Source organism: Hemibagrus wyckioides, linkage group LG26 (assembly GCF_019097595.1).
Source record: "Hemibagrus wyckioides isolate EC202008001 linkage group LG26, SWU_Hwy_1.0, whole genome shotgun sequence".
In the NCBI taxonomy this organism is placed as follows: domain Eukaryota; kingdom Metazoa; phylum Chordata; class Actinopteri; order Siluriformes; family Bagridae; genus Hemibagrus; species Hemibagrus wyckioides.
The window spans coordinates 12,121,175-12,148,261 of NC_080735.1; the positions used below are offsets into that span (position 1 = coordinate 12,121,175).

The following is a 27,087-nucleotide window of genomic DNA, read 5'->3' on the forward strand; positions in this document are numbered from 1 at the left end:
TTTGCTGTTGTGTGTGTGTTTAGTTTTGCTGTTGTGTGTGTGTTTAGTTTTGCTGTTGTGTGTGTGTTTAGTTTTGCTGTTGTGTGTGTGTTTAGTTTTGCTGTTGTGTGTGTGTTTAGTTTTGCTGTTGTGTGTGTTTAGTTTTGCTGTTGTGTGTGTGTTTAGTTTTGCTGTTGTGTGTGTGTTTAGTTTTGCTGTTGTGTGTGTGTTTAGTTTTGCTGTTGTGTGTGTTTAGTTTTGCTGTTGTGTGTGTGTTTAGTTTTGCTGTTGTGTGTGTGTTTAGTTTTGCTGTTGTGTGTGTTTAGTTTTTCTGTTGTGTGTGTGTTAGTTTTGCTGTTGTGTGTGTGTTTAGTTTTGCTGTTGTGTGTGTGTTTAGTTTTGCTGTTGTGTGTGTGTTTAGTTTTGCTGTTGTGTGTGTGTTTAGTTTTGCTGTTGTGTGTGTGTTTAGTTTTGCTGTTGTGTGTGTTTAGTTTTGCTGTTGTGTGTGTGTGTTTAGTTTTGCTGTTGTGTGTGTGTGTTTAGTTTTGCTGTTGTGTGTGTGTTTAGTTTTGCTGTTGTGTGTGTTTAGTTTTGCTGTTGTGTGTGTGTGTTTAGTTTTGCTGTTGTGTGTGTGTGTTTAGTTTTGCTGTTGTGTGTGTTTAGTTTTGCTGTTGTGTGTGTGTGTGTTTAGTTTTGCTGTTGTGTGTGTTTAGTTTTGCTGTTGTGTGTGTGTGTTTAGTTTTGCTGTTGTGTGTGTTTAGTTTTGCTGTTGTGTGTGTGTGTTTAGTTTTGCTGTTGTGTGTGTTTAGTTTTGTTGTTGTGTGTGTGTGTTTAGTTTTGCTGTTGTGTGTGTGTTTAGTTTTGCTGTTGTGTGTGTGTTTAGTTTTGCTGTTGTGTGTGTGTTTAGTTTTGCTGTTGTGTGTGTTTAGTTTTGCTGTTGTGTGTGTGTTTAGTTTTGCTGTTGTGTGTGTGTTTAGTTTTGCTGTTGTGTGTGTGTTTAGTTTTGCTGTTGTGTGTGTGTTTAGTTTTGCTGTTGTGTGTGTTTAGTTTTGCTGTTGTGTGTGTGTTTAGTTTTGCTGTTGTGTGTGTTTAGTTTTGCTGTTGTGTGTGTGTTTAGTTTTGCTGTTGTGTGTGTGTTTAGTTTTGCTGTTGTGTGTGTTTAGTTTTGCTGTTGTGTGTGTGTTTAGTTTTGCTGTTGTGTGTGTTTAGTTTTGCTGTTGTGTGTGTGTTTAGTTTTGCTGTTGTGTGTGTGTTTAGTTTTGCTGTTGTGTGTGTGTTTAGTTTTGCTGTTGTGTGTGTGTTTAGTTTTGCTGTTGTGTGTGTGTTTAGTTTTGCTGTTGTGTGTGTTTAGTTTTGCTGTTGTGTGTGTGTGTTTAGTTTTGCTGTTGTGTGTGTGTTTAGTTTTGCTGTTGTGTGTGTGTTTAGTTTTGCTGTTGTGTGTGTGTTTAGTTTTGCTGTTGTGTGTGTTTAGTTTTGCTGTTGTGTGTGTGTTTAGTTTTGCTGTTGTGTGTGTGTTTAGTTTTGCTGTTGTGTGTGTGTTTAGTTTTGCTGTTGTGTGTGTGTTTAGTTTTGCTGTTGTGTGTGTGTTTAGTTTTGCTGTTGTGTGTGTTTAGTTTTGCTGTTGTGTGTGTGTTTAGTTTTGCTGTTGTGTGTGTGTTTAGTTTTGCTGTTGTGTGTGTGTTTAGTTTTGCTGTTGTGTGTGTTTAGTTTTGCTGTTGTGTGTGTGTTTAGTTTTGCTGTTGTGTGTGTGTTTAGTTTTGCTGTTGTGTGTGTGTTTAGTTTTGCTGTTGTGTGTGTGTTTAGTTTTGCTGTTGTGTGTGTGTTTAGTTTTGCTGTTGTGTGTGTGTTTAGTTTTGCTGTTGTGTGTGTGTTTAGTTTTGCTGTTGTGTGTGTTTAGTTTTGCTGTTGTGTGTGTGTTTAGTTTTGCTGTTGTGTGTGTGTTTAGTTTTGCTGTTGTGTGTGTTTAGTTTTGCTGTTGTGTGTGTGTTTAGTTTTGCTGTTGTGTGTGTGTTTAGTTTTGCTGTTGTGTGTGTGTTTAGTTTTGCTGTTGTGTGTGTGTTTAGTTTTGCTGTTGTGTGTGTGTTTAGTTTTGCTGTTGTGTGTGTGTTTAGTTTTGCTGTTGTGTGTGTGTTTAGTTTTGCTGTTGTGTGTGTTTAGTTTTGCTGTTGTGTGTGTGTTTAGTTTTGCTGTTGTGTGTGTGTTTAGTTTTGCTGTTGTGTGTGTGTTTAGTTTTGCTGTTGTGTGTGTTTAGTTTTGCTGTTGTGTGTGTGTTTAGTTTTGCTGTTGTGTGTGTTTAGTTTTGCTGTTGTGTGTGTGTTTAGTTTTGCTGTTGTGTGTGTTTAGTTTTGCTGTTGTGTGTGTGTTTAGTTTTGCTGTTGTGTGTGTGTGTTTAGTTTTGCTGTTGTGTGTGTGTTTAGTTTTGCTGTTGTGTGTGTTTAGTTTTGCTGTTGTGTGTGTGTTTAGTTTTGCTGTTGTGTGTGTGTTTAGTTTTGCTGTTGTGTGTGTGTTTAGTTTTGCTGTTGTGTGTGTGTTTAGTTTTGCTGTTGTGTGTGTGTTTAGTTTTGCTGTTGTGTGTGTGTTTAGTTTTGCTGTTGTGTGTGTGTTTAGTTTTGCTGTTGTGTGTGTGTTTAGTTTTGCTGTTGTGTGTGTGTGTTTAGTTTTGCTGTTGTGTGTGTGTTTAGTTTTGCTGTTGTGTGTGTGTTTAGTTTTGCTGTTGTGTGTGTGTTTAGTTTTGCTGTTGTGTGTGTGTGTTTAGTTTTGCTGTTGTGTGTGTGTTTAGTTTTGCTGTTGTGTGTGTGTTTAGTTTTGCTGTTGTGTGTGTGTTTAGTTTTGCTGTTGTGTGTGTGTTTAGTTTTGCTGTTGTGTGTGTGTTTAGTTTTGCTGTTGTGTGTGTGTTTAGTTTTGCTGTTGTGTGTGTTTAGTTTTGCTGTTGTGTGTGTGTTTAGTTTTGCTGTTGTGTGTGTGTTTAGTTTTGCTGTTGTGTGTGTGTTTAGTTTTGCTGTTGTGTGTGTTTAGTTTTGCTGTTGTGTGTGTGTTTAGTTTTGCTGTTGTGTGTGTGTTTAGTTTTGCTGTTGTGTGTGTGTTTAGTTTTGCTGTTGTGTGTGTGTTTAGTTTTGCTGTTGTGTGTGTGTTTAGTTTTGCTGTTGTGTGTGTTTAGTTTTGCTGTTGTGTGTGTGTGTTTAGTTTTGCTGTTGTGTGTGTGTGTTTAGTTTTGCTGTTGTGTGTGTTTAGTTTTGCTGTTGTGTGTGTGTTTAGTTTTGCTGTTGTGTGTGTTTAGTTTTGCTGTTGTGTGTGTTTAGTTTTGCTGTTGTGTGTGTTTAGTTTTGCTGTTGTGTGTGTGTTTAGTTTTGCTGTTGTGTGTGTGTTTAGTTTTGCTGTTGTGTGTGTGTTTAGTTTTGCTGTTGTGTGTGTTTAGTTTTGCTGTTGTGTGTGTTTAGTTTTGCTGTTGTGTGTGTGTGTGTTTAGTTTTGCTGTTGTGTGTGTGTTTAGTTTTGCTGTTGTGTGTGTGTTTAGTTTTGCTGTTGTGTGTGTTTAGTTTTGCTGTTGTGTGTGTGTGTTTAGTTTTGCTGTTGTGTGTGTGTTTAGTTTTGCTGTTGTGTGTGTGTTTAGTTTTGCTGTTGTGTGTGTGTGTTTAGTTTTGCTGTTGTGTGTGTGTTTAGTTTTGCTGTTGTGTGTGTTTAGTTTTGCTGTTGTGTGTGTGTGTTTAGTTTTGCTGTTGTGTGTGTGTGTTTAGTTTTGCTGTTGTGTGTGTGTGTTTAGTTTTGCTGTTGTGTGTGTTTAGTTTTGCTGTTGTGTGTGTGTGTTTAGTTTTGCTGTTGTGTGTGTTTAGTTTTGCTGTTGTGTGTGTGTGTTTAGTTTTGCTGTTGTGTGTGTTTAGTTTTGCTGTTGTGTGTGTGTGTTTAGTTTTGCTGTTGTGTGTGTTTAGTTTTGCTGTTGTGTGTGTGTTTAGTTTTGCTGTTGTGTGTGTGTTTAGTTTTGCTGTTGTGTGTGTGTTTAGTTTTGCTGTTGTGTGTGTTTAGTTTTGCTGTTGTGTGTGTGTTTAGTTTTGCTGTTGTGTGTGTGTGTTTAGTTTTGCTGTTGTGTGTGTGTGTTTAGTTTTGCTGTTGTGTGTGTTTAGTTTTGCTGTTGTGTGTGTGTGTTTAGTTTTGCTGTTGTGTGTGTTTAGTTTTGCTGTTGTGTGTGTGTGTTTAGTTTTGCTGTTGTGTGTGTGTGTTTAGTTTTGCTGTTGTGTGTGTGTTTAGTTTTGCTGTTGTGTGTGTGTTTAGTTTTGCTGTTGTGTGTGTTTAGTTTTGCTGTTGTGTGTGTGTTTAGTTTTGCTGTTGTGTGTGTGTTTAGTTTTGCTGTTGTGTGTGTGTTTAGTTTTGCTGTTGTGTGTGTTTAGTTTTGCTGTTGTGTGTGTGTTTAGTTTTGCTGTTGTGTGTGTTTAGTTTTGCTGTTGTGTGTGTGTTTAGTTTTGCTGTTGTGTGTGTGTTTAGTTTTGCTGTTGTGTGTGTGTTTAGTTTTGCTGTTGTGTGTGTGTTTAGTTTTGCTGTTGTGTGTGTGTTTAGTTTTGCTGTTGTATGTGTGTGTGTTTAGTTTTGCTGTTGTGTGTGTGTGTTTTCGAGTTTTGCTGTTGTGTGTGTTTTGAGTTTTGCTGTTGTGTGTGTGTTTAGTTTTGCTGTTGTGTGTTTTGAGTTTTGCTGTTGTGTGTGTGTGTTTAGTTTTGCTGTTGTGTGTGTGTGTTTAGTTTTGCTGTTGTGTGTGTGTTTAGTTTTGCTGTTGTGTGTGTGTTTAGTTTTGCTGTTGTGTGTGTGTGTTTATTTTTGCAGTTGTATGTGTGTAGTTTTGCTGTTGTGTGTGTGTGTGTGTGTTTAGTTTTGCTGTTGTGTGTGTGTTTAGTTTTGCTGTTGTGTGTGTGTGTTTAGTTTTGCTGTTGTATGTGTGTGTGTTTAGTTTTGCTGTTGTGTGTGTGTGTTTAGTTTTGCTGTTGTATGTGTGTGTTTTGAGTTTTGCTGTTGTGTGTGTGTTTTGAGTTTTGCTGTTGTGTGTGTTTTGAGTTTTGCTGTTGTGTGTGTGTTTTGAGTTTTGCTGTTGTGTGTTTTGAGTTTTGCTGTTGTGTGTGTGTTTTGAGTTTTGCTGTTGTGTGTGTGTTTTGAGTTTTGCTGTTGTGTGTGTGTTTTGAGTTTTGCTGTTGTGTGTGTGTTTTGAGTTTGCTGTTGTGTGTTTTGAGTTTTGCTGTTGTGTGTGTGTTTTCGAGTTTTGCTGTTGTATGTGTGTGTTTTCGAGTTTTGCTGTTGTATGTGTGTGTTTTGAGTTTTGCTGTTGTGTGTGTGTTTTGAGTTTTGCTGTTGTGTGTGTGTTTTCGAGTTTTGCTGTTGTGTGTGTGTTTTGAGTTTTGCTGTTGTATGTGTGTGTTTTCGAGTTTTGCTGTTGTGTGTGTGTTTTGAGTTTTGCTGTTGTATGTGTGTGTTTTCGAGTTTTGCTGTTGTGTGTGTTTAGTTTTGCTGTTGTGTGTTTTGAGTTTTGCTGTTGTATGTGTGTGTGTGTGTTCGAGTTTTGCTGTTGTGTGTGTGTTTAGTTTTGCTGTTGTATGTGTGTGTGTGTTTAGTTTTGCTGTTGTATGTGTGTGTGTGTTTTCGAGTTTTGCTGTTGTGTGTGTGTTTAGTTTTGCTGTTGTATGTGTGTGTGTGTTTTCGAGTTTTGCTGTTGTGTGTTTTGAGTTTTGCTGTTGTGTGTGTGTTTAGTTTTGCTGTTGTATGTGTGTGTGTTTTCGAGTTTTGCTGTTGTGTGTGTGTTTTGAGTTTTGCTGTTGTGTGTTTTGAGTTTTGCTGTTGTGTGTTTTGAGTTTTGCTGTTGTGTGTTTTGAGTTTTGCTGTTGTGTGTGTGTTTTGAGTTTTGCTGTTGTGTGTTTTGCTGTTGTATGTGTGTCTGTGTTTAGTTTTGCTGTTGTATGTGTGTGTGTGTTTTCGAGTTTTGCTGTTGTGTGCGTGTGTGTTTAGTTTTGCTGTTGTATGTGTGTGTGTGTTTTCGAGTTTTGCTGTTGTGTGTGTGTGTGTTTAGTTTTGCTGTTGTGTGTTTTGAGTTTTGCTGTTGTGTGTTTTGAGTTTTGCTGTTGTGTGTGTGTGTTTTGAGTTTTGCTGTTGTATGTGTGTGTTTTGAGTTTTGCTGTTGTGTGTTTTGAGTTTTGCTGTTGTATGTGTGTGTTTTGAGTTTTGCTGTTGTATGTGTGTGTTTTGAGTTTTGCTGTTGTGTGTTTTGAGTTTTGCTGTTGTATGTGTGTGTTTTGAGTTTTGCTGTTGTATGTGTGTGTTTTGAGTTTTGCTGTTGTATGTGTGTGTTTTGAGTTTTGCTGTTGTGTGTTTTGAGTTTTGCTGTTGTATGTGTGTGTTTTGAGTTTTGCTGTTGTATGTGTGTGTTTTGAGTTTTGCTGTTGTATGTGTGTGTTTTGAGTTTTGCTGTTGTGTGTTTTGAGTTTTGCTGTTGTATGTGTGTGTTTTGAGTTTTGCTGTTGTATGTGTGTGTTTTGAGTTTTGCTGTTGTATGTGTGTGTTTTGAGTTTTGCTGTTGTATGTGTGTGTTTTGAGTTTTGCTGTTGTATGTGTGTGTTTTGAGTTTTGCTGTTGTGTGTTTTGAGTTTTGCTGTTGTATGTGTGTGTGTGTTTTCGAGTTTTGCTGTTGTGTGTGTGTGTGTTTAGTTTTGCTGTTGTATGTGTGTGTGTGTGTTTTCGAGTTTTGCTGTTGTGTGTGTGTGTGTTTAGTTTTGCTGTTGTATGTGTGTGTTTTGAGTTTTGCTGTTGTGTGTGTTTTCGAGTTTTGCTGTCGTGTGTGTGTGTTTAGCTTTGCTGTTGTGTGTGTGTGTGTGTATGTGTGAGTTTAGTTCTGCTGTTGCATTTTCTGATTTGTTGCGCTTCTGCATTGTTAATGCGTTTTAGACCACATATGTTGTGGCATTTTTAGTTTTGTTGTTGCGTTTCCAAATTCACTGTTGTGTTTTGTTTTGATGCTGTTTTCTGATTTCGCAGCAGTTGTGGTGTTTTTGTTTACGCTGTTGTGTTGCGTTTCTGGATAGTTCATGTGGTTTACACATACAGGCCGGTGTAAAATACAGACATGAACCGCTACAGAAATGCGCTCCTGCTCCATTTAGGCAAGCGATTTTTCCATCAGTGGTTTTGAGGCATAAAATGGAGTAAGTTATTAATAGTGTAAGTTACTTTGTCTCTTCCCAGAATGAAAAAAAAAAAAAAAAAGAATTAAATGTGAACCCTGGTAAGTAATACTATAACTGTTACACTCATTCTAGACCTCTTTCTCTTTACTAAATCAAATTGGACAGCAGCAGGGAAAATGTAGTTTAATGGCTAGAACAGATTCTCAACAGGAACCACACAATGGCAAATTCTGTGGTCAAGTGAAATGTGTGTGTGCTTCAATTCCTTTTAGCTGCAACTGTAGGAAAATGGAAAGTGTGTGAATGTGAGACACTGTATGTGAGTGTGTGTCTGTGTTGAGCTGGATAACTCTCTCTCAGCATGTTGCAGTTATCTCACTCTCTGTGTGTTTCTGTGACTGACTGCTAAATAAGATGCAGCAGTCACGACAGCTGCACCTGCACTGTGTGTGTGTGTGTGTGTGTGTAATGGCACGTCTGCATGACCCACCCACTGACAAAATGCACACTGTATCTGGTGTATTTGTCTGTATCTCCATGCCACCTGCAGGCTTTGAGAAAGATTAGTTAGAGTACAACACAAATCGGATTAGTCTCAATTTGCGCTGAAATAGGGCAAGTGCTGGGTCAAAAAAAAAAAAAAATCCTGTGTTGCCATGACGAAATCCTCCATCCCCAGAGGGAGTGACTAGATATTTGGCTGGAAGATGCTCCGGGAAAGAATTTCATGGAGTGGAATTTACAGGCTAGCCAACAATCCCTTTCTATCAGTGACAAGGGCGTGCCAGGATAAGGGATGAGTGTGTGTGTGTGTGTGTTTGTGTGTGTGTGTGTGAGTGTGAGACTCCCATAGGCCCTGATGAATGCCAAGGGTGGGCTTGTACTGCCTCTGTTATGTGTCTGGGGAATGCCGGACTTGAAGAGTGCGAAAGGCGGCTGTTTTTCATCCCAGCAGTTCGAGGCGGGAACGAGGAAAAATAGACAGAGTGATGAACCATTCTATAGTGAGAGATGGGTTAATGTATCTGTAGGTCCTTGAGGGATTTTCAGGACTGTTGTGACCTTATTGGAATCTTGTGTGTACTGTACATCTGTGTATGGAAGATTGTATGAAAGACCTGACCTTCACTTCAAATATGTGTGTGTGTGTGTCTTACCCTCTCCTGATCTAGACGTTCCCAAGTCCAGGTCGTCTCTAGTGCCGGTCTGAGCATCCAAATATGTGGCAGGAACCCATCCTTGTTCTTCTGCAGTACTGACGAACCACCAGCCTACACACACCCAGAGAAAGAAAACATATACATACAGTAAGCTCTTTTCTCTCTGCCAGACACAATAAAAAAGTGATTCACAAATTATAATTAAAGAGCTCTGGGTTGAAAGATTTTCCACACTTACTGCATGGAACAGAAGAGCTCATAATGTTAGCCCTAAGGTACACATTACACAGATTATATTCCACATCAACAGTGCCCCTTCTGCAAAGCCGCAGAGTTTATTTGTTCTACCGTATGTTAAAGGAATACTCCAGAGCTTAACCTCTATTCCTGTCCAATGCATCTGTAGTGTATGTGTCATTACCGTGGACAAGACCTGTGACACTTTTTCCCTCTACTGAGGAGAAAAATAAGAAACTTCAATTACAATTCTAAGGACAGAGGAAATATATTTGGCTTTCATAAACACATTCATGGACTCTTCAGCCAAAAGGTATTTGTAAATAAAACCGGGAAGAATGTGCTCAAAGTAAACGAAGATTCATCAACTGCCCCTTGATTCTGTTGTAAGGAAACAGCTTCTCTGTTATTTGGGAAACTTGTCGAAACTATTGTCTGTTGTAATCGTGCATTTGTTACAGATGTTCGGGGTTCAGATTCGCCGTTGGAGTATTCCTTTAACACAGTCCACATCACAGACCGGTTTCTAAAAGAGGGCATTTCGTCATAAAAGCCTCAAACCTTGCAGGCATTTATAGTTATTGTTCGCTTGAAGAACTCCTTTGGGGTACACTTGTGGTTTTTAGTAATGCTTTGAGGTGCATATTGTGCAGACACTTCTCAAAAATCATTCTTTTCAAAGCCGTGGTCATTCATAAACAAAGCCAGCTGCCACCATGTGGAACATTTGAGGTTATGCATTTACACTATACACACAGACATGCTCTCAAACTCACTGTCTCTGCTGATTCGGTTAGGTTTTTACGGGGCGTGTTTATAAACTGGAGACTCTGGAGAAATAAAGGCATTTCCTGTGTAAAAACTGGTCAGTTTTTTTAATTTCAAGTACAAAATCATGCTTTTTTTGTTATTCCGAAGGTTCATGTATAAAATTGAAATGTATTTATTAATACTAGCAGTGTGTTTGGGTGTGTGTGTGTGTGTTCACCTGTGCATGTGTAATATTTGATTCTGGCCTGTTTTTGAATAAAAATAAACCATTTCAACGATCTAGGCTGGAAGGAGAGGTGAAGTTATAGGGCACATTTTAAATACTGATTCGATTCGAGACTCTTGAATAGAAAAGCTGTCCCTAGAAGTCACTGAGTGAAATGTTGCAAAATTGTTAGCACACGGAAAAAAATCTGGAAAGCTGACTTAACACCAGCTGTCAGAGAGAAAAGGTGAACAGGTCCAATCCTGGAAAAGCAATACTGCAGTTATTTCAATTGTGGTAAAACTTTATTTGAAAAGTCTCAGGCCTTTACTTTCACATTCACATTCATGAGAACTACAGAAACCTTTTTTATACCAAAGACAGCACTGAGAGATCTATTCAAGACTCGTGTCACAGCATCTCAGCTTTAATGTAGCAGGACTTTTACACAGAAAATAGTTTCTTCTTCAAAAATCATGGACTACTTGCAATTTTTTTTATGCTTATCTTACGAGATTTACACAATTGTGGTTCATTTATAACATATCCACTGAATTACTATTTATTCTGATGACATAATTCAGTTGCAGAAGGTGCTTCATAACTGTTATAAAGGCATTTCCTGTGTAAATGAATCAAGGTGTATGGGTTCCTGGGTGGCGCTACAGAAAAGCCTTTGCTCTGTTCTCCACATCTCTCTGAACCCTGTGCTCTCAGGGTGGGAGGAGCGAGTCTCTCTCTCTCTTTCTCTCTCTCTCTCTCTCTCTCTCTCTCTCTCTCTCTCTGTCTGTGCAGTTGGCTGGCTTCACGTGTCTTTGGAGGATGCACATGGTATCAATTTTGCATCATTTTATTCAGTGAGTTAAGAAACAGCTATTTATTTTTATTTGTGTCTTTAGTGGGTATATAAATGTGCCTTACAGCTTCAAATCATCAGATGATAGCGGAAAGCTGATTAGGTGATGAGAAAGTTCTCTACCCAAAACCTGTGCTTCATAATATGTGAGACAAATGGATTCAATTCAGTTTTAGTTGTATAGCACTTTTAACAATGGACATCATCACAAAGCACCTTTACAGGGATATAAAAATTCTGAATAGAAATTATGATATAATTTAAAATGAGTTGGAGGCAACGGTGGCAAAAGAGAAGCTCCCTGAGATGAAACCAGAAAAAGGCGAAAATCCAATTTCATGTTTTCGTATGTTGTAGATACAGAGCACATCCCAGGTACATCCCAAAAGGCAAAATCCCAGGTGACAACTTCACAAAAAGTATAAAGACAAAAACAGTCTCGAATAGTGTAGCCATAATCATAGTAGACAGTTCTCTTCTTTCATACTACATCAAACCTTTAATTCGCTTCACAGGTTTTGACATGCGTGTTCTGAAAGCCAAACTGCTCTTCTGTTAACATGCAACAAGCAGATTTGTTGCCTGTGTTCATAGTGAATTGCGGTCGTCAATCAGTGGTGAAATTTTCACTCTGTCAGCTGTCAGGCCAGAATATGTCCCCGACCCTGCCCACACGTCTAAAGTCAAGTCCAGTTCTGAAATCAGACACGCATGCAGAATTCGACGGAACTTGATCAACGTGCCCACATATGCATGCTGACAGTTTGAGACTGCAGGAAAGTCCAGCAACATGGAAACTCTGGCTAGTGCCAACAGCGCTATTCTTTTTATAGTCAGGCAAAAAAAAAAAAGCTTGGGTTGTAATTATGACTTCAGTGTTTCATGTGTGCTGTGTGTATTATGAGGAAAATGTTGATCAAAAGATCTCTGTGCTTCTCTGGATAATGTGAGCTAGGGCTTTACAGTTTTTAGCAGAGCATGTGCTGTGAGCTAAAAAAAACCCTCAACACCACAGAGCAAGTATGTGGTTCTAAGTCCAGCTACCTGGATTAAGAGATTTATAATACCCGTGTTTACTCTGCTCTGTATTAAGGGTCTTGTGCTCTCAGACCACCAAGCTGTATATCTGTTTCATTAAGATTGTGCCAAAGGACCAGGAGAGCACTCATTTGGAGATTGAATTCATTCGAGCCACAGAGTACAAACACCTGATTGACGCCTATGCCACCCTGTTTGAGGGAAAAGTGTGTGTGTGTGAGTGTGTAAAGACAGTCCCCTTACTGTGAATGAGATACTGTCTACCTGTCTGCCCCACTGGGAACCTTTCAGGACCAGCACAGAGAGCCAATTGAAATCAAAATGCAAAACAGCAGCCACTGTTCGCTGTGTTTCGACCACAAAAGCACTATTCAGTTTAACTAAGGCTTAACTAAGCTCCAGGAATGGCACTGATGAGATACCAACGATATTTTAATATGTGCAGTTGAGTTCAGTTTCCATGGCGTACAAACAAGACAATAATCCAAACATAAGTAAATCTGACCAAGGGGGAAAAGGTTGTTGTGAGACTTTAGGCTAGATATAAAGCCTGGATTTATAAGTCATGAAAAAATGGGGGTTAAAATTTGGTGAGAGGATCCCAGAGCTATAAGGCAAATATTTTATTCAGAAAGGATGGATCAGTGTGAAAGTTGCTAAGCTACACTATTCTACATTTTTTATCCAATTCGATACAATTTTTATCTTTTCGATTTGCCCAGCAACATAGACTGAACACCTTCACAGTCAACATCATCTCTAGTGTGTACTGGTGTCAAACTCAGCAAACCGTAGGGATGAACCAAATGTCTACAGCATTCCTGAGGCTTGTCAGGATCACTCTGGCTAGTGGTCATTTCCGGCACGTGCTAATGTCAAAAAGTTGAGGTGACTGTAGCTGAGTTACACTGATAGATTACACTGACCGTGTTGTTGAGGAAATCAATTTGGCATTGGTGAGTAAGGTCTAAATAAGTTTCACACATTTGTCATGTACTTCTGATAAAGGGAAGGGTCAAGAGTAGCTAGTGGGAAACAAAATCCCACACCGGCTCAGTCATCGTGTCTGTTTTTTTTGAGTTACCAACACTGCTTTTGTGAAAACGGGGCTAAACTTTGTGTGGAAAACAGGTTAATAAATCTTGACATGACGATATAGCTCTATAATATATGCTTTTGACAGGCAGCACGTGGCAACCATATGGCTGTAAATCAAACACACATTGTCAAAACTGGCTCATGGCGTCTTGTGATTATTTAAAATGTATAAAACAGAGGACCGTCTGTATACCACACGTGCTAGTCACATAGGTTCAATCAGTTCCTCAAAGACACTTCACCAAATAATACAGTCAATCAGTCAGTGACTCTTATAGCATTGCTGGCGCATATAACGTAGACATAACGCACACAAAATGCAGACATAACACAGACATAAAGAGAAACATTTTGTTAGTCAATGTTTAGTCTGCTGATTGACAGACAAAAAAAACCCCAGCCGATTTTACCCCAACGAATTCTCTCACATTCTTAGGGTCAAATTTGGGTTTTTGAGGATTGTATCAATTGCCAAAGCAGGCACTATTTTTGTCCAGTCTCGATTTCATCCTGCATCAGCTGTTCCACAAACACTGAGTAACACTGGACAAACTTCTTCTGCAGGTGGTAAGGTGGAGTTTTTTTCCCCTCCCACGGTTACCAGTGAATACAGTTTTTTTGCTTCAGGCTTGAAAAAGTATGGAAAAAATCTCATGTCACTGCAGACATGAGCAACAGCTGTTTAAAAGCTACATGTCAGCATGTTACTTTGGGATGTTCGCCTAATTGGAAGCACACTGAAGGTCAATCGGAAAAGACACACTCACACACATGAAAGAGTATACATTTAGGGGGAAAAAAAACACAAAAAAAAAACCTCCAACTGCATGTGCTCATTTCCTGTTTCTGAGCCAGATTCTTTAATACTCTACATGTGCTAAGAACTTGTAGTGTACAGTTTGTTTTCTTCTGATGTTGTTCTGGAGTCTCAAAGATGGTAGCAAAATAAATAATAATAATAATAATAATAATCAGGACAAGCTTCGATTTCATTCAGATCTTGGACTATCGACTGATTAGATTAGACAGGAGGTATCTGAGCACTGTTTAGAAGGTTTGTGCAGACCTCTTTCGAAGAAAAAGTAATTCATTTATGCTCGAAATTTTGATAAATGTCAGCAGATGTAGACTAATTAGCATATTCATCATAATCATTTTCTTACAAGAATAAAGTTACTTGGAAGCTACATGTCACAAGGAGACAGCAGGTCTAGTGACACAGTTAAGCTAACGACACTTTGTTTGTGGCTTATCTTTTCTTTGGAACGTGTTAGAGGTCCCAGAGCTATCACTGTTACAAATATCGCCATCTAGCATGCTCGGGTAGAATTGCAAGTAGAATTGCAAATTAGCATTTATGCTGTAACATTTACTTTTACACTATAAGATGAGGTAATTTATTCATTTTCACCATCGTTCTACTAAATGTATTTAATTAATAGGCAAAGTAGACATTTTATAGAGATATTACATTGAAGGTAATAGTTAAAAGACTCAGCTGTATTTGTTTCACCCTCTTCTAAGAGTATAAATAAGGCTAGCCAAAACACAATGCTAATTGTATCAACCATGCCCATCAGGAGACTGGTACAGCAGGAGATAGAGAGAGAAACAGAGAGAGAGAGAGAGAGGGAGAGAAAGAAAGAGAATGCAGAAAGGAGAGTGTGGTGGTGGAGAGAGTAAGCAGATGTCTGGCCTGTACTTCAAAGCATCTCTTCCCCACACATTCCCCCATCTACAACAGTGGAAAAAAAAGAAGAAAGAAATGAAGGAAAAGAACGTTCCTTTCACTTTCTTACTGAAGTCTATTGGAAAGATGCAGCCATCTGAAGCATATAGAAAAGTTTACAGGTACCTCTGAACCAGACTTTCAGATGTAACTGTTTCATCTGTTTAATTTTTGCTTTCTGATGGATGGAATTAGACTCTTCCAGCACTACATATGACGGAAAGAACAGACATGTTGTGCATAGTTAGCATACAAACATTAGTAAAGTAGCACTGATACGTGAGGAAGGAAGAGAAAGATTGAAAAACTGTAGCTCCTTTAGAGCTGAAGTAAAAACAGTCAAATGTGGACAGAGTTCATGCCTAACATGCGGTTTTCATTAACTTAGCCTCCTAGTAGTTTTACTGTAAACTTCAATATTTACCCCATATAGCTGTTTCACAGAAAAAGCAAACACTATTTAGCTAGAGGCAAATCCTCTCCCATTACGCAAAACTCGGGTTTGACTATCACTAACTCATTTACATTCACATTATAGAATCTGAATAATGCACATACAATAATAACTATAACTGCGTTAAGTACAGCATAATTAAAACCATTTTTACCAGTACACCGCAGTTACGTTCTGCTGGTAGAATGGAAATCGACGTATTTTTAATCAGTATAATCAAATGAATTGTTTTATCGCCGCAAGTTTGATATACAATAAGTCAGGACTTTCAGTGTGAGATGTTTGTACTTTTGTTAGGATAACCTTACACAGAATTTTAGCTTGATGAAGAGAACGCCTTCAAATATTAGATCCTTAAAAACAAGCACTAGGAGCGTCTCAGAGTGGGTTTGATTTCACCATTTGAGGACATAAAACAAAAATACTTATTTATAGTCTGTATAAAAACAGAAATATTTTATAAAGCCTTGAGTGTTTCCTTTCATATGAGTGGAGTGTGACATGACAAAGAAATTCAATGCTGAATATGGGCAAACCAAAACAGGTGCAAATTCCATTTCCAAAAAAACAGTTGGGTAGCTAATGCTACAAGTACAGTACCGGTGTCTAAAAATACCAATAAATCTGAAATATACCAATAAAGATACTGACCATTGTTTCAGAGGGCGGAGGAGAGGCATTTTCCAGTTTTTAATAACAAAAAGTTTTCTTCATGTGTAATTTGGAGAATATTGATTATTATACTGTATATATACAGTTAGATACTTAGGAAAGTATAATGGTGCTAGATAATTAAGTGCCCTTGAAACAGCTAAAAGGATAACAGATGTTCTGTCATGGACTGTTGGGCAAACTGAGCGATTCAAATCAGTTTTTGCTAGATATCCAGTTACAAAACACTGACATCATCTTCTCCCATGCGTTATCACAAGGTTTTTCATTTTTGACCAAATACCGTAGCTAACAATAAATTATCGTCCACGTAAATATATTATAATACCACCTTTAACACAGTCCAAGAAAGATTAACCTATTTTTCTAGTCTATTTATGATTCATAGTTAATTAGTCCTGAAAAGCAGAGAGGATTTTAAAGTAGGAATGCTATTCTGGCTGCGGCTATGACTAGTGGATTAAAGACAGGATCACAGCCCAGATCAGCACTCCTACATTAAAATCCATTAAGAAAAAAAGGGCCTAAAAGATGTATTTTAAACAAAGTGGTCTGACTGACTGTAACAGGTTGTTCTGGTCTGGCTGTGGAAAGCCCAGCAGAGAGATGGCCTGTTCATCTCTGAGAAATCTTGAGAATATTAAAGCCCAGTCTGTCAAGTATTTAAAATGTTCAGCCTCAACATTTTCCAGATTTGGTCCTCAGTTGATGCTGACAATTTATTTTGTTCCAATTTACAGTCCATGTTCTTAGAGATCCAGTGGTTCAAAAAAACAAAAGAAGTCAACTGATGGCTCTTGTTTTAAAAGCAAATATATTATCCATACACCCATGAACCTCGAACACATCCAGAGGTCATGATCAGTAGCAAGGCATGTCTATCCAAAAAACCCAACAGAGTTTCTGGAGGGTTATTTGATCTTTGTACAGCTTTTTTTCCTAAAATGTCAGAATGTCACATATTATGTGGAATCACTGTGCTCAGGAGGTCTATGATGTGAAGAAAGCCGAGGGAGTCATGCTGGGCCTCTGGTCAAAACTTCAAAGAGTGTTAGCATTAGTCCATCTTTCACACTAAAATGGGCCTAGTTTCAATACTAGTCATGCAATGGTTCAAATCAGGAGCTGGAAAAAGGACGCCAGTTCTGGATCAGCATAAAAAATGTCACTTCAGAGCCTTTCAAAACTAAGGGTTGGGTTACAGCTTTGGTTATGGTTCAAATCATATCCAAGAGAGTGAAGCATATAAGAGGGCTATATTGACTAAACATTAAACACTGTGGGGTTCTTAAGCAAAACCCAGTAGTCTATCAAGGAGAAGAACAAGACTGGGTTGTATTCATCAGTTTAGATAGTGGAAACATGCTGTATTTTGAGAGAACAAATATGCTGAATCTGAATTCAAGAGGTTTCAACAATTGACTTGAATCAAACCCTCAGTGAAGCTCAACAAACATTCAAGCCCTGTCTGATGTGAATGAACATCCAGCATAAGAAATATCATTGCCAAACTGTGGTAAAAGGTCATGGAAACCATGGCTCCACCTGCTCTGGCCAAGATTTAGTCTGGTCCTTGCAGCATTCAGTCAACCGGATCTTCACTGGGAAATGGGCCAAGACAAATGCAATCTATCCAGGATTAGGAAAAGATCACTCTAGAGGACATGGTGGGGTTAGTGGGGGTGAGTGTCTGAGATGACTAGACCCAAGAGACTAAAGGAAGGGGAAGGGCGTGGAACTCAGGATGTTGGTAGCAAAGGTTTGCATTCATATTCTCACAGAAATAAAGGGATTTTCCCTAGGGTTCCCATTAAGGTCGTGTTGGATGGCTATACATTTTTAGCTTCCTAAAAGGGTTCTACTTGGAACCCACTCTGATAAGTATACCATCTGTTGGAGCTTTTGGGTTCTCCCAAAGAATCCTTTGGGCTTCTATATTTAATTAAAACTGTTAAATAGCAAGCAGATCAGTACCACACTGCCTTCTGGACATAATCCAGTACACTTGAATATTAGCTAACCTCAGTTCTGAATTTTTAAGCGAGATGCTTTGTCCTGGTGTTGGTTTGAGGTATGTGGCATAGTAGCCCTGTGGCTGCTGCAGGAGTCATTAGAAGCTTTTATGAAAGCCAGGAAGAGAGGGATTTTCCATCCTTTCCTCTTAATGACACAGAGGAGAGCCAGAACTGCCTAGCCTCAGCCAAACATTTCCTGCAATGGCAATTTCAGATGCCTATCAGCCTGATATAATATAACTCAGTGAAGGGCTACTACTGGCAAAAAGCTCCTTCCTGTCAGTGTAAAAGCGGTTCATTAAATCTGCCATGAGCTTCAATCTAGTTATTGATGCAAAGGTTGAGACTGTTGTTGCAAAGACATATTTTCTTTTGATGAAAGTTGCAGGAGCACAGAAACCTAGACTCAGGACCAATTTTGCAACTTCTCCATGTCACTTAAAAGCCTGGATTTGGAAATGCTCACTCTTTCCCTCTCACTAAAAAGTTTGCTTTAGCATTTTACTAGATAATATAGTAGGTTGTAACACCAGATGGACATACATAAGCCCTGCCAGACATATCCGCTCCAACATGTTGACAGTTTACTGAGGTCCAGCTCTATTCGCTTCAGCTTTCCATTGAAACAGCTGGAGTTTAACTGGAGCAGATGAAGCCAAGGGGTGAGAACCGAGAGACAACAACATCCTGAGTGCTGGATACAAAAGCCAGAACACTGATGTGAAGTTCTTCGAGGTTTGTCCTCAACAAATGCCTTCACTGACCTTGTCTAAGATCTGCATGACTGTACAAATCATAAAACGGTGGTCCAGCATTATCCATTTGTTGCTATGAACTGTGCAAGAAAAGTGCAGCCATGGTCACTCCATACATGCCCTTTGCTTGGAAAAACAAAGAAAGCGAAAACCACAACAGAGGGGGGATATGTAGTAAAATAGCTGTTGAAAGGTTCAGTGACAGCAAGTACATTTGAGAGAGCAACACGCCAGAGGTAAACGTAACAGAAAAAGCCACGAGTTGACAATAAACGTGTAACGGAGTTATGGAAGTCTGCGATTTTAAACAAGCACACGTAATTGTTTGGCTTGGCACAGCTTGAAGATGATGTCATCAGTGCTCCAGATTTGACTAAAGCTTAGATCCAGTGGAGGACAGCATGGCTCCCCTGAACACAATAAAGTAAAAAAAAGAAAAGAAAAGAAACAAATAGTATACTACATACGCCTTTATTCATAGATTTATCCACTAGATACAACACAGTTTGTTTTCAATACTGATCTGGGGAAGGGATGGCAGATTTATCACAACCAAATGTATTCTTTTTATTGCTTTTGGCTTACACAAACTTATGCTTTATATCAATAGATGAAAACAGCTACTGGGCATTTGCTGAAAAGTGTCTGGAAACTAGTGCAGCTATTAAATGTGCTTAAATGACTTTAACACAGATCCCTAAAACCTAAAGATCCAAAATGCTTCAAATAAACCTCAACACAAAACTTCAGCTTTGTGAAACCTGATCTTCAAAAATTTGACTTTATAAATAAAGCTCCTCGGAGAGACTTTTATAAATATCATGATTAGATCAGCCTTGTATAACATGACCTTAAATGTGATTGAAGAACTTTCAGCTTTCTCATGGCTTGGTTCCTCTGCAGGAAACAATATACTTACTGTACTCAGAGTGAACAAGAGATACAGAAAATCCATTCAAATGGGGCTAATGGTAAAAACACACCCTACTGTAGGAGGCTAGCTCTTAGGAACATTTGCACTAGCACTCTTAGTTTTAAGAGTATGCAAAGAACTGATAAAATATCAGTATGTAATGTTTGGCTAAAGTGTTTGGCAAGCTCGACAAGGGGCCAAGGTTCAGAAAATTGGATGAAAAATACATGCTGAGTTTTGCTAGCTGCAGGCACATATTCTGCAAACCTGGACCAAGAAAAAGCACAGGTCACATGAAGAAGTGGGAAATAAGAACAGTAAAAGTGGCTGCCTGAGTTTGTTTGCCATCTGCAGATTATAGAACTCATAAAGAAAGCTGATTAGACAGAATCTCCCTCACTCTCTGTCTGACTTTCTTGGTCATCTCAAGTTCTGCATTGCTGGAAAAGTGCAACCTTGGCTCACCTCTTGAGTCCAAAGCATGGGATGAGGGGGGGGAGGAGCTGGTAGTTATCATGCCTGGCTAGAAGACATTCCTAATGGGAAAGACAACAGTCTGGCCTCTAGCCCGGAGCTCCGGGGGGGAGAAATGAAAGCAGTTGATTGACCAACCAACCGACCAGCCAAAACAACACCTCCAGGTGGAGCCAAGAGCAAGACTGCAGATTCAGGGGGTTGGTGTGGGGGGTGCCGGGGGAAGAGACCAGAGCAAAAGAAGGAGGAGAGAGAGAGGGATTCTTGAGGACAAAGACTAAGGATAGAGGAGAAAGAATTGGACCTAGCATAAGTAGCTATGTGAGTTCCTGTGTTTATATCCATTCCAGGAAGCAGTAAATCCAGTGAAACCTATTTTACATTACTGACACATGCACAGCCACATAAACTAGTACACATCACATATTTGCAGATACTGTATGCAGCAAGTGCTGAACTGAATAGCACATATAGGTTCGCATATATATACATACACACACAATAATGTATGTGGTATTGACTCACCGCTCTCGCTCTTCTCGATTACGTCCACCGTCTCGCCGGCGCGCAGGCTGATCTCAGAGTTCTCCTGCCGCTCGTAGTTGGCTACAGCCACGTACTGCTCCAGCACCATGGGTTCACTGCTGTCCAAGCCTGGCACCGAGGGGAAGAAACACGCTGTGAGCCACCTGCCTGCTGCCCCACGGCCCCTCATGCCCCTGCGGCCCCTGTACGCTGCCATCCACGCCTACACCCGCACCCCCCCACAGCCTAGCACATTGGAAGCCCCTGCTCTCGGCACATGTTCTGCAGCGACTGGCCATATAGATCGAGCTTCCCCCCGAGCCGAGGCCGGAGCATTTGAAGAGAAAAAAATGGAAAAAGAAAAGAAAATGGGGGAGCTCCTTCAAGGAGGAGACTGTTGCGAAGGTTTGCGTTGGCGTCGGGGCTCCATAGCACAAATTCAAGCAAGTGGAAAAAAGAAAAGTAGGAATGGAAGAAAGGAGAAAAATCAGAAATGGGGAAAGAGAGGGAGAGCTGCTAACGGTCGGGGATGTGAGCATGGAGTGGAGGGTTGGAGGAGTTTTTCTGGTGGAAAATAAACAGACGAGAGCAAGCAAGGCCTCTCTCTCTCTCTCTCTCTCCTCCCATTCAGCGGGTTAGGCAGCAGTTAGGGGGGGTGAAAAACGCCAATCGGAGCAGTCTACTCTCCAAGCCTTAAATAGAAACATATGAGTGGACTCAGAGAGAAGGAAAGAGCAAGAGAGAAACACACAGAGAGAGAGAGAGAGAGAGAGAGAGAGAGAGAGAGTCTGTTTATGTGAAACACGAGAGGAAAGCACTTTAGCTTGAGCTCGGCTGCTCTTTTGCTCTTTCTCTCTATCCATTCTCCCTTCCCTCCTTACTTTCTTTGTTTCTTCCTCTCTTGCCTGCTCACTTTGTGAAAAACGATTTAACTTGCAATTGTTGCTACCTCAGCTGGCGTATTAGTGTAAAACACAATCCAGAGCCTCAAGTCAGATCTTGTGTTGTCCAACAATAAATTGGGAAATCACAGTAACAGTTCTACTATCTCATAAACTTACTTTAGAAAATGTAAAACAGCATAAAAAGCTGTCAAATCATTTGGGCATGCAACTTTTATATAGTTTATGACAGTTTCCAGGTATGTGTTAATGCTCTGGGCAGCGCTTCTTTACCTCCCTCCCTCTCTTTCTGTCTCTCTCTGTATCTTGGCATGTGTGTTTGTCGAGGTGAACGAACAGCATATGGAATGCAAACTTGCATGCTGCAATGGAAAGTGATCCCAGATCAGCCATAAATAAGCAGTGGCTAAGGAGAATGACAGGCGGGATGGAAAGCATGCAGGAGATGTCCTAGATACTACACTGAAATATTATAATGTGCCATGCTAGGAGCTTGGTGTTTATACAAATAGAGAAACAGAAATATAAAGTAACCCATAAAAGCATTGTATCTTATTCCAAGTGAACACTAAACCGCAGCTGAGACTCACAAACTACATGTGGAGAGATTCCAAACGAAGCATGCCTGAGCCTTAAATGCCACTTTTTCATGAAAATAAATGCAAGAGCTGTCTATCTTGTGTCTGTTCTGTAAAGATTACTGGAGGTCTCATGTAACATATTCATATTATACTCTGTGTCATCTATAAACCATGTCATGTTTTTATTTTTAGTGTTTGTTTTGTTTCTAATCTTAATCTCTTTTAGAATCTATATTATTGATCTATGTCCACCTATAAAAATAAAAATCCTTAATAGAATAGAAGTGGATTCAGGGATCTGCTGCACAAGACAGCAGATGAATTTGATTTGCTCTTGGACTCTCACTGGCTGTTTCCTACTGCAGCTTTTGCTGTTGTTATTGAAAATATGGAACATTTGCTAGCAAGCTGGGGGTGCGGTGGTGTTGGTGGTGGTGAGGGTTTCTGGAAGTCGCCGCAGATCACCAGTCTGGGAAATCATGTTGCATGCATTCAGCATTATACATATCTATATGTACTTTCATCTATGGTTCATGTACTGTGTTGAGCTTACATAAGCCAACTCCATGTCAAACAGATGGCTATTTGCTCATTCATGAAAATGCATCAGGGTCATTTTATCAGCCTTCACCCAGAATAAGCCTGCAGGCACACTGTGCTGTTCAGTCTTCACCACAAAATCCTTTCACACAAAAAAGTCTGTCACCTAGAGGAGACACAGAGGTGTGCGGTACCCCTTTTAATCAAGTGTCAGAAATGGAACAATCCAATTAGAACGGTGTCCAAACAACACAAATGAGTTTCCTGTAAAGATCTCAGACGTGTCCGAATGACACAGAACAACACTGACCTTCTAAGTTTGGACATTACATTACATTTCTCCTGGTCCAAACAGTTCACTTCCTTTCTTGGAAACATCACATCCAAAGGAAGCCAGTGTACACAGTGCAAGCAAGTTCTGGCAAAAGCTCATAAGCACCTCCAGTTGTTTGAGAATTTCTGCTACTGTATCTAAGATTACACACTTGCGTTTGGTAAAAAAAAAAAAAAAAAAAAAAACTCATTCAGTAAAACTCTTGCAAAACATTTCCACTAGCATCACACTGTTGCTTCAGCATATATTAATTGTTTTCTTTTATTTTAAACAAGGCGACATCACATGTTTTTCTGCTTTGCACCAAGCTGTGTGTGAGGAACCCGGAGAAGATGTTCTCCAGATGGTTCCAGCTTCGCCGAATGCTGTTTATTTCCAAGGGATGAGCGCAATATTGGCTGAAATGTTTATTTGCATGCCTTCGTTCCTAAAACTCATGATAATTGCATTCTGGTGAGGGTTGCACATAAGGTCAGGCATGAGGCAGCCATTTTTAGATACAGCTTTATTTTGGAGGTTGATCAGGGAAGATGTTATCAATGACTTTTTTTTTTTCTTGATAGTCTGTGTTTCAGACTGGGCAGATGCTAAACATCATAACACTGTGCTAAACTGCTGAATCCTCAGTAAAGTGAATGACAGAAATGGTGTGTGTCATTAAATATATATACATATACATATATGTGTACATGCTTTATAATGTTAAGTATCCATTTAACAGCTAGAAGGGAAAGGGAGCTAGAAGGGAAAACAATAGCATGCACAATGCACAGTGATCATACAGTAAAAACAGAAATAGCTACCTGTGGCCTCAGACTTGGTGGGACTGTCCTGTAGGCCATACATCCAGACTTGGCAAGAACAGGAGAGGAAGAGGAAAAGGAAATTCAGTTAAAAGAGTCAAGCAGAAGCAAAAGAGCATTTCTGTTAGTATTTCTAATAAGCATGCAAGCGAGATTTAATTCAATGATCACACACAATTCACACTCTCTCGTTAATAGCAAGTGGATGTGATGATGTAGGCATTACTAGCTGTATTAGTAGCTGTAGCTCCACCTTGCTTCATCTTCCTCAATTCTGTGTATATTTTCCAGTGAATGCAATTCAATACCACGCCCTATCCGAATAACATTAACAGTTTGCTTTTAACTATTGATCTTGGCTCTGAGTTCTGGTTCTAAGCTGAATAAAAAAGCTGTTATCACTTCGTCATTGGTCAATCACTATTACTGGTCCAGAAGAACTAGTTTGCACATTCTATTCGTGTCAGGACCTTCCACTTACAATTATTAATGCAGCTAATTTAAGCTACTCCTACAACTAAAGCTAGCCTTAACCTTAACCTGAAGGAAACACTGCCTCATAAGGACCAGCCAAAGGTCAATAATGGTAGATATTGCTATCCTTGTGAGACATTAGGTGACATAGTCATGAGGAAAGAATAGAAGTTCCTACTGCCTCTGTTATGATCAATGTTATCAGATAAACCTAATTGTAATACATCAGGTCTGTTTGCCTGATACATTTATTCATTTATTCATCTAGGGGTCAGATGGGAATACACCCTGGATGAGGGCGTACAACTTGATCACTTAATCACTTGAGCTAGACTTAACATATGACCTAATAGGGTGCTGTGTCACTTTTTTTTTAAATTAAAACCTTTCCACTCATCTGATGGAGACATCACCCCTATAAATCATAACAAACACAAATCCCCTGATTGGCTAGAAATAGTGTGCTGGACAGACAATGTTGCTTAAACTAAACATTGAGCCAGATTTGCTGAGTTTAACAGAATGCAGAACAGCACGACCTGACTGTAATATCTTATCTCCAAACTTATCTTAGCTGCAAACAACAGCGACAGTAATCTTGGCCGTGTCAAATAAATTAAGGAAACTTCATTTTAATTAATGCTGTCAGTCACTTAACATAATCCAAAACATTTCACCTGAGAGATGATTAGACATTCTTTCGAAACTCACTCATCCCGTGTAGACCAAATCGGAAAATTAGCATAGAGTTTAAATATCTATCTTTTTCCTATTATAGTCGGGCTTTATATACTATGAGAAGCTGATCCTATATCTTATTTCTACCTAAATCCTTAAAGTACGGTTCACCGTTGGTAGGAATGTAACCACAGGGGTTACACACATGGCCTTTACACAATTTAGCAATTTCGGTCATTGAGAATGGAAGGAATTTTTGCTAAATATACAAAACAGCATCAAATTCCTCGAAAGATGGCAACTCCACCCTGTCCTGACAGTGTAACACTCAACAGCTGACTGATATTAACTCTTCACCTCCCATTACTCCTTTCAACATACATGTACACACAAATTCCTTTCAGATTTTCTACCCGAGGCGAACAAACTCCTGCGTGTGTTTTTGACATGTTCATTAGAAAAACATTTCATTTAAAACGACGTCTGATCAGCTGTCGTTGCGAGTTTTGCAGATGTCCTTAAAGATTTTCTACACAATTGTTCCATTATAGAAACGGAGGTAAACAAAGGCTAGAAGCAGTATGGCTAAAAAAACAACCCCATATGGGCTTCATTCAGTTATTGGCATGTGTGTTTTCAGCATTTCATCATTTCGAGTTGACTGTCCAAAACATAACCGTCTGTATTACAGCTTTAGAGCTTGTTTGGGATATGAGGGAGTGGTGTTGAAATCTAACAAATCACCCAATAAGCAACCAAAAATCAGCCCATGTTAATAGGAATATTTCATAGAATTATCTGTGTAGCTACAATCCTCAAACATCTAGAATGAGGGATAAATATCATCTCAGCGACGGTGGCGTGGATGTTGGTGACAGAAGGGCTGGTTTGAGTTTTCCAGAATCTGCCATTTTCACGTTCAGCAGTCTATACGGTTTATAAAGCAAGAAAAAACCTCCAGTAAGTGGTGATACTGCAGGCTGAAATGCTTTGAGAGAGATCAGAAGAGAGTGGCCATACTTCCTCAAGCTGACAGGAAGGCTACAGTAACTCACATGGCCACTCTTAACAACAGTGTTGATCAGAACAGCATTTCAGAACACACAACATGACAATCTGAAGTCAATGGACTGCAGCCACAGAAAATCAAAAGCAGGAATAGCTAAAAACATTTCAGACACAAAATGTGCAGAGGAAGCAGAAATCCACCAGGCTGTTCTCCAGTGCAGAAAGACTTTGGGAATTTTTTTTTTTTTTTGCTTCTTCCCCGACACGTGAGGAACACACTGACTGCTACTCTGTCCTAAACATTTCCTCTTCCAAGAAGGTGTGGAGCGCTTACTTTGCCACATATTAACCCACGTAAGCAAACCATCAAACCGTTTTCAGATCTAGCAGCCTGTTTCTAATAAAGAACAGTGAAGAAACACATGACCCAAGAAAAGATGATTAAAAACAATTACACTGTCAATGACACGCAGCCGTTCCACATATAGTGCTCTTGTTTTCTTTTAACCAACAGTTTGGAAACATTATTGACTTTGAGCTCAGCTGCCATCTTCTTCGGTAGATCTGATTCAGATTAAAGGTCCAGAATGTTTTGTGTTTCATAAAGATACATATTTCCATTAAATGCATCTGGCTAGATACTGACAAAGATTACTAGTTCTTTTTCAAGTTGACTCTAGAAATAAGCCCCGCCCCCTAGTCCAAAAACAGCTACTTAGCTCCGCCTTATTTTTCTTGAAAGTCAATCATACAAGGTGTTTAATATTATGATCAAACAGTGTATTTTATCAATAGTGTATTTATGAAATAATTAAAATTATGTTTCTGAATGTGATTACGTATGAGCATGTAGACTTTTACTCTGTTTTATGTCTCTCAGAACTTTTTTTCTGGTCTCCTGCTGTTTGTTTTGGATTTTGTGATGAGGTCGCAGTCTTTGTCACGCATTTTCCTTCCACTTTTTGGTCACATTTTTGTCTTTCTACGTTTTTCTTACATTCCTAAGTGGTGCTTTGTACTGTTATGGTATGTCTAAACATTTCTCCATTTATGTCCTCTTCCAGCTTGGGTCAAACTTCTCTGGGTTACATCGTGTGGTACTTGTTGTTTTTTAACTTATAGTAAACTTCTCAAGTGCCTGTTTTCATGCAAGGCACTTTCCATGCCTTGAAGAAAAATACGTTGACAGTTTTATGTCTTTCAACACTGCTGTGAGGCTCATTTAGATAAACTACCTACAGTACGTCAAACCTTAGCACTAACGGCTTCTTTGGTCTCAACTGTTTTATGTTAAAATACTTTGTCGTGTACAATGAAATGACCATACATTTCCACCCAGAAACTAAAGGGGGCACAAACTTTTGCACCCATTTGTCGCCTTTAATACGGGAGGAAAAGCTTGGATCTTTAGTGTTTTCCCTGTGATTGTGATTCGCCTCACAGGCAGCAGGAGACAGGAAAAAACTGCTCCTTTGAACATAATGCCCCAGATACTCTGACCTTTGGAATTTCAATGCTGTAATTCAGCAACTCTAACAGGCTGTAATCCACTGGCTTTTTTTTTTTTATTTTTGTCTGTTTTCTTTTTTAATTCTTTGCCCACCGTGCTTGAGAACATACTCAAACAAAGTGGCAAATGGAGTGGAATTTTGCAAAAAAGTGGTCTGCATGCTAAATGCAAATTCATAGTAAAACCACACGGACCCATTTACGACTGTTCCTCTCAATGAAAACAC

The 27,087-nt window shown here is 39.4% G+C and overlaps 1 protein-coding gene and 1 long non-coding RNA gene across 7 annotated transcripts in view; one reads left to right on the forward strand and one right to left on the reverse strand.

The window, feature by feature from the left end:
• The window catches only part of sh3pxd2aa (SH3 and PX domains 2Aa), a 123,314-nt gene that overhangs the window by 20,296 nt on the left and 75,931 nt on the right, over positions 1 to 27,087 (reverse strand). For 3 of the 5 annotated variants that reach the window (XM_058380186.1, XM_058380182.1, XM_058380183.1), the window contains exons 7-9: positions 23,192 to 23,239; positions 20,032 to 20,160; positions 8,287 to 8,400 (exon numbers count right to left, since the gene is read on the reverse strand). In XM_058380186.1, the coding sequence (XP_058236169.1) occupies positions 8,287 to 8,400; positions 20,032 to 20,160; positions 23,192 to 23,239 (291 nt within the window). The remainder of the gene's footprint in view (positions 1 to 8,286; positions 8,401 to 20,031; positions 20,161 to 23,191; positions 23,240 to 27,087) is intronic. The other 2 variants (XM_058380184.1, XM_058380185.1) reach the window with 1 other exon arrangement.
• LOC131346647 (uncharacterized) overlaps positions 1 to 27,087 on the forward strand; it is a 71,864-nt gene that overhangs the window by 11,397 nt on the left and 33,380 nt on the right. For both annotated transcript variants that reach the window (XR_009203654.1, XR_009203653.1), the window contains exon 2: positions 8,302 to 8,436. This is a non-coding gene — a long non-coding RNA (uncharacterized LOC131346647). The remainder of the gene's footprint in view (positions 1 to 8,301; positions 8,437 to 27,087) is intronic.